Raw genomic sequence first — 15,773 nt, forward strand, 5'->3', positions numbered from 1 at the left:
TGTTCAATGACATGACAGAGATGGTGACTTGATTTCTTCATAAGATTAAATCCAGTGGTCAAATAATTACTAGAGAATTAAAGCTGACTAAAAGTCCTGTTTTATCCTTACATTGCATTTTAAAAGTTACCGAAACATGAGCGCAGCACAGATGTAAGCTCATGGTGAGATGAAAGAGGAGTTTCCTGACACTTTTCTTTTCTTCTCAGCGACGGCCATGGAGTGGAAGATACTTCCCATTCACTTGCTGCTGCTGCTGTCTGTTTTCTTGATTCAGCAAGTTTCTCCTCAAGGTACCTTAACTGTCAAAAACTGTTTTATTTCACAACTATTGCTCATCATTCAGTTCTGACTCTTAGGCCAACAACAGAAATAGATGTCTAAAAGTGTATATTTGTTTAAGTTGAATGCAGAATACAACCTTATTATGTAAAAACATGTACCTTTTATGAGCATTTTGGAATTCTCGCTCTTGTCTCCTGTGTTATAGAATTTTTCAAGAAGTTTTGAGCTTTCCTATAGAATAATTTTTGTATTCATTATTCCCAGGGTTATCCCAAAAGTTTTAAAAAAATATGCACCGGCCTTTGTAGCAGAAATAGTACAACAGGTAACTAAGGCTAAAAAAAAAAAAATGCAGATGTCGCTGGAATGATACAATATTATTTAACTGACAAGATCAGTATTTAAATAGCATATAATTTTTATCTAAATGTTTACAAAGAAATTAATCTCTTACATCAAATAAAGTATTGATAAAGCACTTACTTCAGTGGACATCTGCAATGTTTGAAATGGCATTTTATTGATCTTGAAAATGCTCTCTCTTTCTTATAAGGACTGTTCAACCAAATATGGAATTACACAGATGTGAATGTCATTTGATATTAGGTGCATGATTGTTATGGTGAAATTACATTTATGACATAGACATTTCCAGTAAAATAATTAAAGTTCTCATGAACCTGAGCAAGAAAGGTAACTGCCTGCTATGGGCATCGTTTCAGAATCACTGAGATAAGAAAAGATGGAAAATGCATGAAAGCAAATGTAAACATTTCAGAAGGAATGATGACGGCTCTGGTATCTCCAGAGCCTGGTGCTCTTTCATAATAAATTACAAGGCTCACAGCACTGGGTGCGTTTTTCTAACCCACCTTTCCTCGGTGATAGTCAATTGTTCACTAAAACGGGTTACTCTCCTTTAAGTAAATGAATTTGAAAATTAGTTATTAAAATGAAGAGCAAGAAAAGTACAGACATGTAATCTATGAAAAGAAACCTTTCCTGTAAAGACATTTGATTTCCTATTTCAGAAATCTGCTAACGGTAAATAACATTTTGATGTTGCATCTGCTTTTCTTGCCTTCTCAACCTCTCCCCATTCCCTTTTTTCTTTATATATAATATATGTATTTATATACATACACTATATATGCATTTCTGTGTGTATTGTGTGCGTATGTATGCAAACACTTCTGAAAGTTTTCCTAATATTGACTGTTTAATTTGCATATTAAGACCTTCACTCTCTTGGACTCATCATTTTGAGATTATTTTTTTCTCCAGTGTGTTTAAAAAGTCCCTCTATGGATTTAGGACATTGCATCTGCCAATTTCTATTCCAGAGACGGATTCAATTGTTGTTTTTCCATGATTATGTCTTCAGGGAGGATTTCAACGTGTTTTCCAAATGATTTTGAAACTATATTGGAGGATAATTATGCTTTTGTTTTTTTGTTTTTTGTTTTACCCAGAAATATTCTCTTCATGACCTTTATATTCATGTCCAGGTGTTATTTCAAGAGTTATTCATTTTGCAGTCATTTTAGTAGTGGTTGTAAACATCTGACTTCCCTGACATTTAAAGGACCCAGTGCCCCCCACCAATAAAAGGGAAAGGACGCCTAGGAGAGTTTGTGCGGGTATAACCAGCTTTCTTTAAGTTCATCAAGAATGAGAGGCACTGGGATTGTTGAGAAAGTTTGGGTTTTAGAATCAGATCTATTAGAGTTCAAATTCTAAATGGGCTGTTGACTTAAGATCTATAATAAAAGTGTAATATGCTGGTTAGCTGAACAAACTTCTGGACATCATTCCAGACGTCCTTCCTGACGAAGCTACGGCGGCGGGGGCTGAGGCAGAGGTGGTTAGTGGCAATCAGGCAGGCAGGTGAGCAGTTAGGGGCGATCAGGCAGGCAGGCAGAGTGGTTAGGGGCGATCAGGCAGGCAGGCGAGCGGTTAGGAGCCAGCGGTCCCAGATTGTGAGAGGGATGTCTGACTGGCAGTTGGACATCCCCTGAGGGGTCCCAGATTATGCAAGGGTGCAGGCTGGGCTGAGGGACCCCCCCACCCATGCATGGATTTCATGCACCGGGCTTCTAGTAACTATATAATTTAGGGCCAAATCAGGACACTTCCTGAGAGTGAAAGAGGTCACTATGAATAATTAACAGGTATTCATGGACCTGTAATACATGTATGCTGGATCTATTCACTAGCTGGGTACCCTGAAGCAAGTTATTAAAATTTCAATCTTTCAGCTTCCTTATCTCTAAAGAAAAGCTACTCAGTCTCTTGGCAACATTTTCAAAAGCATTAGAGATAACGTATAACTCAGTACCCAGCACAGAGAGGCTCCAATGATGGCAACAAGCCATCATCTTAGCAACATCAGGAGAGCTGTGGCTGCCACCCGCCTCCCAGGAAGGGTGCAAAGCTCTTACTTTGATTTTCAAAAGAGTATTTATCTTCTCAGTCTAGGAAAGAATAAAGTGGGTCTTATAAAAGATCAGGCAAAGATCACCTGGACCTATGGCTAATTATCATTCCCATCCTTTTCCATTGGACAAAATTCTCTCCCCCAGTGGCTTTGTCCTCCTCATGAGATCTCTCCCTTTCTGTGAGTGGTTTGGCCATGTTTACCTATATTGTATGATTTTAGATTTATCAAGCTGTGCAGGGAGATGTGGGGAAGGGTATTCTAGAGATACCCCCTGCAACTGTGATTATAACTGTCAACACTACCTGGAGTGCTGCCCCGATTTCAAGAAGTTCTGCACTGTGGGTAAGTGCCAAGCTGGCATCTCCTCTGTCAAGCATCGCTGTCCTCGAGAGTCCCTTGCTGTGCTCTGTTCACACTATTGCGCTTTTTGTTGCTCAAGTGCCTTTCCCTTCCCTTGCATAAATGTCGCAGCGTGCTGTCCCTAAGGATGGGGTCAAAACATGTCACTACTGGGGGAAGTTAAGGAGGTCCTGGAGATCGGTCCTTGCACAAGGTTTTTGATAAGTGCCAAATACAATGTCTTGTCTTCAATAGAGACTTAGCACTGTGACTCTGGAATCGTTAAGTAAAAAGTAATGAGATGTCATAGTTTAGTGAGGAGGCCCTTCAGAAGTTTCACCAGAAGAATCTATGGTCCTAAAATCTAGTCTACTACTTGACTTTTAAAAAATATATTGACATGTTTCTAAATTACCTAAAAATAGCACTTTCATGATGAAGCATTAGTGTTTAATGATGACTTTTCAACGAAAACCCAAAAGGTTTGAATTTTCAATGAATGGTAGGTAATATTTCACTTGAATATATTTTGGGCCATTTTATTAACACAAACATGTCACATTTAATTTATAAAAATTATAATTAAAATTATTATATTTGCTTTTAGAATTTGCATGTGAAGCTCATAAATATATTCTTGTACAATGTATGTGTTGTTTTGTGTAAGGTAATTATTTCAAATAGGCCTCGTTGGAGTCATTGGCTCTCTAACCAAGGCTTTTTTTGAAATATGCAAGCCTGTCTTCACAGTCCATGCCATGGATTAGGTTGTCTTTCACCTCTACTCCTTACCCAGTTTGTCATAATAAAGGTCTCTGCATTATAAACAGACCTTTAATTTTGAGCTGAAACATTGACCCATTTGGGATATATTGTTGTAGGATCTGAATATTAAATTAACAGAAATCTATTACAGTGATGTGAGGAGGAAAAAAGATGGAGGGATTTCCCATGAAGGGTCATTTACTATTGAAACAGTTCCCATTTTCCGTTGTCCATACATGGAAATGACTCGGGTAGCATTGGGGTGTCTCTTGGAACCTTGAAGGGCAAAAAAAAAAAAAAAAGCTTCCCGAAGTCCCCATATTTCTTTCTTGACGTGGGCTGTCTCCACTTGGGAAACGATCCATTTTCCTAAACAAAGGACTTAGAAATGCTCTTTGGGGGCTCTAGTGGGCCAGAAAGAAGGTGGGAAATGTCCCCCCCCCCCCCCCCCCGTTCATGGGTGTGGCTGTGTGGTCCTCAATAATCCTAATGCACAACGTTTTGTTTTGCTCTGGGTAGAGCTCTCCTGTAAAGGCCGCTGCTCCGAGACCTTTGAAAGAGGGAGGGAGTGTGACTGTGACTCCCAATGTAAGAAGTATGGCAAGTGCTGTTCCGATTACGACGATTTCTGTGAAGGTAAGCATCAGTCACAGTGGGTGCTTCTGGGTGCGGCCAGAGCTGTGCACCCACCTTTGCTTCACTGATAACGTCTGACACGCAGTCCGTCCCTCTAAGGTGTTGATCTCACTAACATTTAAGTTACTTCATTCTGATTTTGTTTCACTAAGATGAATTGAGGGGCGGCCGCCTCTTCCAACAGCACTCCCTGGCTCAGCCAGGCTCCAGGGCGCAGGTTGGGTAACAGAGGGTGGGCCGGAGTGTAAATGCTTTTCTCTGTAGGTGTGGTTCAGTTTCAGGTTAAATCAACAGTGACCAACTCCCTTGATGATTTCTTCTCACCTGAATGGTCAGCTGTCCTTTGAACTATCTGTGCTTTACAAAGTAATGTTTTTCAGTGTGTATTTAAAGGGAGAATCCACATGCATTTGTGAATTAGTTTAAGGCGCTAAATTTACAAGCAAACCTACCAAGAATTTGTTAACTGTGCATTGTATGTCTCTTCCCATCTTGACAGTCCCACTCTCTCCCAGTCCTGTGCCTGATAGTCAATAACAAGGGATAGTTCCACCTTAAAATCTTCTCTGGTTATGGGTCCGGAAGAAGTACTCTGAGAGGGTAGTAAAACCATCTAAATTTTACCAACCTCCCCGCCACCAAGATTTAAAAATAATTCTTAAACAATGGATTTCTTTTACCAAATGTCTGTTCTTAAAGCCTTCTTTGCTAAAACAAGACACTTTGTGGAAGAAAGTGTAGATCAGCGTTGCTTGCATAACCCGATCATTCTATTTAGACAAGGCTGCACTCCTGCTTCTTTCCAGCAGTGGAGAGAGGGCAGGCAGCTGGCAGGCAGCGGAGCTGAGGGGCCTTTCTTCACTGCTCCGTGTTTTCATTGGAAAGCATTCCAGGAATAACGGAGAGGACACCCTTGTAATGGAAAACTCAGAGCAGAGTCCCTGCAGCTTTCAGGAGGACCCATGTGGGCAGGACATGTTTACTCACCGCCCTGAGAACCGTGTTGGCCATGAGACAGAACACTAAGAATGCATCTTGGGCAGAGGCTGGGTGGGGAGTGAGGATGGTTAGAGAGTGAGGAAGCATGGAGAGAACCTGTTAATAAAGATAATGCCTTAGGTGGATCAGATTTCATGAGGTTTGTGGAAAACACAAATAAAGGAACACCCAGAGCTTCAACACTTCATTTTTAAAGAATAGCAACCTATTTATCTTGTTAATTCACCACTCAGTTGTTTCAAGATAGCTAGATACTGCTTGTAGGCATCTGTAATATTTCAGGGATCACATTTCAAGAATTGAAGGAATCAGCCGTCGAGCTGTGAATGTGGGTGAGGAAAGCCAAGAGGTTAAGTGTGTTGCTGAAGAGCACTAGTTAGTACGTGGCAGAACAGTTCCTCAAATTTGAGGCACTTGTCGCTTTTGTAGGGGGGAGGAAGGGAGAGCGGTTCGGTGGTCCGTTCTTGGAGACTGCAGTCAGAGTTCTGAGATGCTTGGTAAGAGCAGTGGGTTTACGGCAGCCCTTCACTCCCCAGAGCGTCCCCCCTGTTCTCTGCTTCCCACTCTTTCACAGGCCCCTCTCCTCTCCTTCTGGTTCCTAGTGATCAAAACATGTCTTCTCTTCTGCACATGAAAAGCGGTGGGAGGAGGGGTGACAAAAGTTTAAAAGAAACACATCAAACCATGAACAGCTGTTTGACTTGGGGAAGGGCAACACGTTTTGAGAAAAGCATCATGGGAAGCTGTGGAAGCTTTACAAAAGTAAATATTCATTTAGAACTTTCGTGATATAACTGAAAGGTAAATTGGCATCATTACTTGTAAAAGGACATGGAAACAAAAATTGTAATTACTCTATTTCTCATCCACATGGAATAATTATGTTCACCACAGAAGGCAGACAAAAGGGATGGAGTTTATAAACTCAAGCACTTTTTAGATAAATACCTCCAGAAATCATTTAGAATAAATACATTTGCAAACAAGAAAATGAAGTTCAAAAGGAATTTGCTCTTTTCCCTAAGGTCTCAATGACAGCCTTGCAGGACTAGGACTGGAATTTTTCTGAGCCCTGAGCCTTTGCTGCCTGTCATAACATAAGAGGACCGATATTTTACAGCAACATCTCCTCAGAATTGGGTTGGAGTTGTGTTGGGCCAAAGCCTGTCTACACTGGTTTTTACCAGCATCTACTCTTTTTTTTTTTTTTTTAAATGCTTTTATTGATTTCAGAGAGAGGAAGTGAGAGGGAGAGGATAGAAACATCAATGATGAGAATCACTGATGGGCTGCTTCCTGCACCGCCCCCTACTGGGAACTGAGCCTGAAACCTGGGCAAGTGGCCTGACTGGGAATGGAACCATGACCTCCTGGTTCATGGGATGCTCAACCACTGAGCACACCGGCTGGGCAGACCAGCATCTAATCTTGGAGACAGATGCATCCATGGCTTTCACAGTTAGTTACTGATGAGTATAAACGGATGTTAACTGACCTATCTTGCTTGGCCTCAGTGCATAGCCCCACATCACCACCATCTTCCAAGGCTGCACCTCCGCCTGCAAGAGCACGTCAACCCATCAAATCAACAACCAAACGTTCACCCAAATCAACAGATAAGAAGACGACTAAGAAAGTTATAGAATCAGAGGAAATAACAGAAGGTAGGAAGATGACAGAAAGAGGTTTGAGATGAAATAACCTATAGGTGACTCCTTAAGAAAAGGATAATCTTGAGTCATTAAAGGCTTATTATGCTTTTTGTTTACTTAAGTCAAAGTTTAAGCCAAAGTATAAACCCTCAGATATTTATTTTCCTTATTTACTGAACCCAGTATGGATTTAAGTTAAAATAATCAGAGGAAACAAGTCTTAATGTTAAAAAAGCAAGACCATGATTTTTTTTTCCAGATTAGATTCTGTAGTTATACTAGAGGCCTGGTGCACGGATTCGTGCACCGGTGGGGTTCCTCAGCCTGGCCTGCACCCTCTGGCAATTCGGGACCCTTTGGGGGATGTCAGAGAGTCAGCTTCAGTCCGATCCCTGCAGGCCAGGCTGAGAGACACCACTGGTACATGATCGGGGCTGGGGAGGGACTGCGGGAGGGCTCCAGGAAATGTCCAGCCCATCTCGTTCAGTCCCAATTGGCTGGACCCCAGCAGCAAGCTAACCTACTGGTTGGAGCGTCTGCCCCTGGTGGTCAGTGTGCATCATAGTGACTGGTCAAACGGTCGAACCGTTGGACACTTAGCATATTAGCCTTTTATTATATAGGATTGCTAGTATCTGTGATAAGCTCAGGTATCTTTTAACTGACAATTAAATTAGAAGGGCAGTTGATTATGCTGACAAAACAAAATCAGAACACAGACATTTATTGATTAGTAAATAGCATTTCTTGTTGTATTTGGACTGGCGGTTCTTTCTTGCTTTAAATCACAATTGGTGTGATCACCTTTTTATTTGATTTATAGAACATTCTGTTTCTGAAAATCAAGAGTCTTCTTCCTCTTCTTCCTCTTCCTCTTCAAGTATTCGGAAAATCAAGTCTTCCAAAAATTCAGCTGCTAATAAAGAATTAAAGAAGAAACCCAAAGGTTTGAGCATTGATAAAGATCAAAGACTATATCAATGCCATAACAATAATTATCTAAAGTAATGCGTGTTGATAGAGTGATTTGAAGATATTTTAATTTTTGGGGAGGGAGGTGTATAACTTTATAAAAGCTATTTTAGAAAATACCAATGCAAACGTCCTTTAGGAAATTAGTGACAAGCAGCTAAGAAACCAACTAAAGCAAAGGATAAGATGCTCTAGCAGAAACTGTGAAACCACAGGATGGCGCCAAAGATGATTGTGGTTTTCTATTTTAGTTCCTGACATAGTTTTCCTTCCTTCTTTCTCTTCCTTTTTTCATTTTTCCTTCTCCAGGTTTTTAATTTTACTTAACAAGTACTTATATACTGCTTTAAAATGCTAATTTACTAAATTCTCAAGCACCTCTCTGGGAAACTCAGTATTATTCTCCAGTTAACAAATCCTCTTTACTGTTTTCCTAATGAATCAGATGTCATATCTGGCTGATTTTTCTGTAGTAGAAAATGTACTACGGAGTAGGCCAGTGGTCGGCAAACTCATTAGTCAACAGAGCCAAATATCAACAGTACAACGATTGAAATTTCTTTTGAGAGCCAAATTTTTAAAACGGAAACTTCCTCGAACGCCACTTCTTCAAAATAGACTCGCCCAAACCGTGATATTTTGTGGAAGAGCCACACTCAAGGGGCCAAAGAGCCGCATGTGGCTCGCGAGCCGCAGTTTGCCGACCACGGGAGTAGGCCATTCCCTCCTGAAGAGGTTCCCTTTGTTCTGCCTTTTATTTCCTGAAATTCTAAACTATATTCTCTTTCCCCAGGAAGTACTGGATTTTGGATACTGGAGTTCTAAGGAACTATTTCCTGGGTGGTTGTGATTTCCCCTGAAGTCTTCTCTCTAGATTAATAGCCAGATATTCAATCTTTGAGTCATCCAGAGATTCCTGCACCCGATGGAAGTGCAATATATGTTTGCTGAATGAACTCATCTCATGATGTGCCCCTGGGGCTCTGTAGCTCACCCGTGGGGTAGCTGCTATGGCAAATCCTGTTAAATGGGCTTTTAGCTGCCATAGCATCCTAATCTCCTTTCTATACCCGTGGGACTGGGCAGAAGAATGAGAAGAGCTAACAGCCCTGGGCATGGAAATGACTCAGCAGGGACCAGGGGGGTGACTGGAGCATCCTTGGATGTAGCTGTAGAGGCCTCTCAGCTAATGGATGCAGTGAATCTACATGACGTTGGAACTAGGTTTCCAGGAGAAAGGGACACTGAGCAATGAGGAAAAAAAGGAGCAGAGAAAGGGAAGGCCAAAGAGCTTTAATGTAAAGAGATGAATTAGTGTTATTTGACCATATGGGTAAATTTCTAATTTGCCACATGTCTCTGTCTATTAATTGTATAGTTTTACTTGTGCATTTTACCCATTATCTCATTCATTCCCTAAAATAGCCCAATAAGATAGGTTAAGTATTTAACACTTTACAGTAGTTAATAGACATATTAGAGGTTAGCAACCTGCCTAGAGTCACACAGTCAGCGATAAGAATGGGAGCTTTACATCATTACTAAAGACAAACTATTCAAGAATAAAAGATGTATATTATTTTTTCTCTAGTAAAAGATAACAAGAAAGAAAATCCTAAGAAGAAACCTGCCCCAGAACCACCAGCTGTAGATGAAGCTGGAAGTGGATTGGACGATGATGATTCCAAGCCCACCCCAACTCCTGACAGGCCCACCACTCAAAGCACTAAAGTTACCACAACTTCCAAGGTTACAACAGTGACAACAGTAAGTCCTAAACCCAGCCCGTCACCGAAACCTGAAACATCCAAAGACAAATCTTCAACAGAAAGTAAGGAGAAAACGGTTGAAACTAAAGAGACTTCTAAAACAACAAAAGAGTCTTCAGCTAGTACATCAGAAAAGACGACTTCAGGTAAAGAGACGCGAAGTGCAGAAAAAACATCTAAAGATTTGGAAGCCACATCAGTTTCTGCTAAAACTACAACCGAAGCTGCAACTACAACCACATCTCTTACTCCCACCACTCCTCAAACGCCTTCTCCCACCACCACCACCACCACAACCACCACCACCACCGCCACCACCGCCACCACCAAGGAACCTACAACCACCCCCAAAAAGCCCGAGCCCACCACCCCCAAAAAGCCCGAGCCCACCACCCCCAAAAAACCCGAGCCCACCACCCCCAAAAAGCCCGAGCCCACCACCCCCAAAAAGCCAGCTCCAACTTCTCCTGAGACACCTCCAACCACCTCAGAGGCCTCTACTCCAGCTACCACCAAGGAGCCTCCCACTCCTCCTGAGAACCCTGCTGGATCAACTCCTGAGTTTCCTGTAGAACCCACACCAAAGGCTCCTGAAGGGACCAAACCTGACACGACCACCACATCAAAGGATAAGACAACAGAAAAAGGCACGCACACTACAACTGAAATTACAACTGCTACATCTACAAGTACAACAAAAGAGACGGCAACTCCAGCAGAAGACAAGACCACGGAATCCAAAACAAGTACAACCAAGCAGGTGACATCTACCACAACCAAGGATACCACATCGGCCAAAGTTACTCCTAAGGAAACGACTCCTGCACCTGAAGTGCCTCCAACAGAAGACAAGACCACTGAGTCCAAAACAAGTACAACCAAGCAGGTGACATCCACCACAACCAAGGATACCACATCGGCCAAAGTTACTCCTAAGGAAATGACTCCTGCACCCGAAGTGACGGCTGCAACAAAAAAGACAACTACAACGGAAGAGACTATAAATACGTCTGAAGACACAGTAACTACATCCAAAGATACAGCTACTAATTCTAAAGTGACGACTGCTAAACCCCCAAAGCCAACCAAAGCACCCCAAATGCCCACTACCACCAAAAAGCCAAACACAACACCTAAAGTGACAAAGCCAAAACCTACACCATCTCCCCCAAAGACGACCACATCAACGGTGCCTACAGTGAACCCTGCCTCTTCAGGGGAAGACTTGCTCCAAACCACCACCAGCCCTGACCAAGCTAGTCACTCAGAAATGGCTGAAGAAAATCCGAAGAATGAGGATGCAAATGATGCTGAAGGAGAAAAACCTTATGTGATTCTCAGGCCCCCCGTGTTAACTCCTCTGATTATCCCAGGAGCTGATCTCACAGTGGGAGGATCTGAACAAGGCATTGACATCAACCCCATGCTTTCAGGTAAAGAGACTCGTTTTTTAGTTTCTAATGTTAACATATGTCTATCTATTAATGCCCTGATTTAATATATAAATTGTCTAGAATCCTGAACTTATTAACTTGTGAAGTCTTACGGCTTCTCTTAGAAGCAGAGGCGTTAATGACAGTAAGATTATTTGATATTTGGAAAAAGGAGTAATGACCTAGTTTTAGGAACTTAGTGCATCTGTAGGCAGAGCCAGTGTACAGAATAGCAAAAATATTTAGTTGGGAGTCCACCCTTAAAAAAAAGTACAATGCAAAGCAAACACCTGCAATATTATTTTCTTTTACAAACCAAATCTAAAGGGCAGTAAGAACTGAAAAATGGAATGTCGAGATTAAACATCCAATAAATAATTTACTTGAAGATCAGGTAACCTGTCCATTCCAATTCATCACTTTTTTTTTTTTTTTTAAGCAGAGAGGGGAGAGAGAGAAAGAAAGATAGGTAGAGCAGAAACATTGATGTGAGAAACATCAATCAGTTGCCTCATGGTGGAACCTGCAACCTAGGTATATGCCCTGCCTGGGAATCGAACCTGCCACCTTTTGGTGCATGGGATGATGCTCCAATCCACTGAGCCACACTAGTCAAGGCCATCACTTATTTTTCCATACTTTTTGAGTAGTATCACCTTTAGTTTTAGTAAAACAATTATGAAACATCACTTCTCTCTCACTTGTGAAATACACACATCTCAAACTATAATACCCTTCAAGAGCTTAAGAAATGACGAGGAAATAAAACTGGGATAATTTGAAAAACAAACAAAAACACTTTCTTTTTGTTTTGTATTGACTTTATTTCAGATGAAACCAATTTATGCAATGGTAGATCGGTAGATGGACTGACGACTCTGGCCAATGGGACATTAGTTGCATTTCGAGGTGAGCTTTGCACAAACTTTTTTCTACCCATTATTTTGTTCTTGGCATTTATGAGAACCAAAGCCATAGGAGTCAGTAGTTTGGGTTGAGGTTTCTGAAGGGGAACCTGACTAATGACCTTACCTCACGAAATACACTGAGTGCAGATTATTATGATCTCTGAACGCATAATAATCTGGCCACTCAGTGTATATGAAAACCTGATAGTAATTACCAAAATATTAGATTAATAAAATTAGACAAATTAGAGTAACAAAACAAAGAGCGTGAAATGATGCTAATTGTTCCTACCATTAAGAAATTAAATTTTGAACTACCTTTTAATTCCTATCAGATGAAATGACACCAGGATTTGTTTTCCTTGTTCTATTGTATTTGAAAATAACACTGCCCCCTCCCCATTGATTTTTAGAGAGTGGAAGGGAGGGAGGAGCTAGAAACAACATGAATGTGAGTGAAACACATTGATTGGTTGCCTCCCACTCACGCCCTGACCCAGGTACATGCCTTTGACCTGGAATTGAACTTGAGATCCTTTGGTACAAGGGCCGGTGCTCTAACCACTTAACACCACCAGCCAGGGCAAATATAACATCTTGATTGTGATGTATTCAGCCGTGTTAATTACTCTTTGTGGAGGAATCCCAGAACAGCAATTGTATGTTAATTATCTGTACTGACACTAGTCCAGTCTTCGTTTACTTAGATTAAATCTGAAGGGAAGTAAGTCATACATAGACTTGCTCAGTAGAGGAAGAGATTTTAGTAGGCCTTTAATTATAACTCCTTGTTTCTGAAAAATAAATTGAGAGAAAAGTGATTTTCTGTAAGTCACAAAGTCAGAAGGCTTTCAAGAGAAACTGGAAAACTAAAATATGTCAAACTTCAGACTTGAGATTTACTCTCAAAATGTTCAAACACTATGTTCTGTGCTAGTACAGTTCTCACTAAACTTCTGGTCATAAAATGCTTGTTAACACATTCAATGTTTTCAGGATAATTAAAAATGTTTTCATTTTGGTCTCTTTTGGGATAGGTTTTAGTCTTCATTCAGCTTGTAGGCTGATTTATCACTTTCAATTTTAGGTCATTACTTCTGGATGTTAAATCCACTCAGTCCACCATCTCCTCCTCGCAGAATTACTGAAGTTTGGGGTATTCCCTCTCCCATCGATACTGTTTTTACTAGGTGCAACTGTGAAGGAAAAACTTTCTTCTTTAAGGTAAGAAAAATACCTTTGTAAGAGAAATCAGCAAATCTTTGTTTATGAAAACATAAGTCAGCTTAAATTCCACTTCAGAAGGGTTCCATATTTTAACAAATGACTACCATCAAAATTTAATCAAAGGTTAACACAATTTGGTAACATTTAATGGTCAACTTATTCAAATACCTAAGTTAGATTTTTAAGTATAGGGAGAAAGTTTTAAGAATGAATTTCTAACCTTTTTTCTCCCCAAACTGTTAACATCACTTCGTCTTTTAAATGATCAGGATTCTCAGTACTGGCGTTTCACCAATGATGTAAAAGATCCTGGGTATCCCAAACAAATTGTAAAAGGATTTGGAGGACTAAATGGAAAAATACTGGCAGCTCTTTCAATACCTAAATATAAGGCGAGACCTGAATCTGTGTATTTTTTCAAGAGAGGTATGTGCTACATAATTGACAAAATTACACAACTTTTAATAGTTTAGTTGCCAGAAAAGTTTTATTGAATATTTTCATTTACTACTGGGTTTACTGTCAAAGATGTCTTTAATAGCTGGATCAAATAATTTCAATTAAAAAAATTGAGGGCACTGAGAAACATTTAGATCTCTCAACATGCAAATAGCAATTTAAAGAATGTCATCATTTACTCTCACACAAAGTTAAATACATAGCTATGCAGTCTGGATTTAATCATTCAAGTATTTCAGGATTTAGTAATTATTTTCATAATACCCTTGACCAATAGCCATTACTGTCTAGACATACTTTATGAAAAACATTGTTTCTTCCACCTTGTAAAAGCTCTTTTCCATCTTTTTTTTGGGGACTATATTAATTTTCATTATTATGTTTTTCTAATAGGGGGCAGAGTTCAGAAGTATACTTATAAACAGGAACCCAACATGAAGTGCACTGGAAGAAGGCCTGCTCTGAATTATCCAGTGTACGGAGGAACAACACAGGTTAGGAGACTTCGCTTTGAACGGGCTATCGGATCTCAAACACACACCATCAGAATTCACTATTCGCCACCCGTCAGAGTCCTTTATCAAGACAAAGGTAATGTGTGTGTTTTTCTTTTTACTGTGTTAAAAATTCTTACACATGAAGTAGATGTAAGGCTTATTAAATATGAATACTGACCAAACAACCCAAATATTTTAAGCTTATTGGTGCAAAACATCAATGTGCCTCAGTGAATGCTCAAAGATCAATACTTTTCCTTTGTGGGTAAGGAATGCAGTTTGAATGTTACTTGATAAATGGTACTTATAATTATCTCTTACCAAGAACATTATATACAAATCTGTAACTCTGAAAACAGTGATAAAAGGTAGTACTTATTTGCACCAATTATGAGAGGGTAAAAACTAGGCACTGCAGTTAAATAACATCCAAGATAACAGAGCTACTAAATGACCAGATTGGAGTTAATACTCTAGTATGTCTGACTCTAACAGCTGCTCTTTCCAATATCATCTATAGGTTTCCTCCACAACGAAGCCAAAATAAGTACACTGTGGAGAGGACTTCCCAATGTGGTTACCTCAGCTATATCCCTGCCCAACATCAGAAAACCCGATGGCTATGATTACTATGCTTTTTCTAGGGGTAAGTAAAATCTCAATAGCTTCTCAAAGATGTGATCTAATCTCTGAAATACAAACATAAACACCAAGTGTTCAATGGAGGCTGAAGGTGAGAAATTAAAACTAATTGCCCTGAAGAGAAAGCTTAAATTTTTGCTTTTCTTTCACATTAAATTGAAAGGACTGCAACTGAATGCTGCCCTATCCTTCATGAGATGAGTCTATTGATAAAATATCATTACTTACGTAAAATTGCTCCTGAAAACAGTATTTGGCATTTAGTGGAGGCCCCATTTGCCATAAAGTTACACTGATTTGCATCATTACAGTCCGTAAGATCAGAAATAAGTTCCTGAGAAACAAATTTTATTAAATTATATTACCTGAGACACTTTTCTTTGAAAAATCCAGAAATGTGTTGTTCTGCCTATACAGATGACATCAGAATTTTAAAAAAAGGGTAAAACCCAAGTGGCTTTTGATTTTTACTTTGAAGGAGAGTTAAACCTAATTTTATTAAAAGGTGGTAAAAGGTCAATCTGTCAAGGCAGTAGTTTTTGTTAGGTTATGTTGTTATATACTCAGAAATATTTCTATATTCAAGTGCTGTAATTAACAAAATGATCTCTCTCTTCTCTTTAGATCAAGCCTATAACATGGATGTGCCCAGCAGAACAGCAAGAGCCGTTACTGCTCCTTCTGGGCAGACCTTATCCAAAGTCTGGTACAACTGTCCTTAGACCGGTGGGCAAAGGAACAGACAAGTCA

General features: G+C 40.1%; 1 protein-coding gene across 1 annotated transcript; it reads left to right on the plus strand.

Moving 5' to 3' along the window:
• Positions 1-217: 217 nt before the first annotated feature.
• On the plus strand, positions 218-15,772 carry PRG4 (proteoglycan 4; the record flags this gene model as incomplete). The annotated part of the gene is made up of 11 exons (XM_079762057.1): positions 218-293; positions 2,945-3,067; positions 4,349-4,465; positions 9,680-10,125; positions 10,156-11,290; positions 12,122-12,199; positions 13,286-13,422; positions 13,695-13,851; positions 14,278-14,475; positions 14,902-15,027; positions 15,648-15,772. 11 exons carry the CDS (start codon positions 218-220, stop codon positions 15,743-15,745), a joined length of 2,691 nt encoding a protein of 896 aa, XP_079618183.1. The 3' UTR covers positions 15,746-15,772.
• Between the last annotated feature and the right edge of the window lies 1 nt (position 15,773).

Source organism: Cnephaeus nilssonii, assembly GCF_951640355.1.
Source record: "Cnephaeus nilssonii genome assembly, chromosome: 21".
Lineage (NCBI taxonomy): Eukaryota > Metazoa > Chordata > Mammalia > Chiroptera > Vespertilionidae > Cnephaeus > Cnephaeus nilssonii.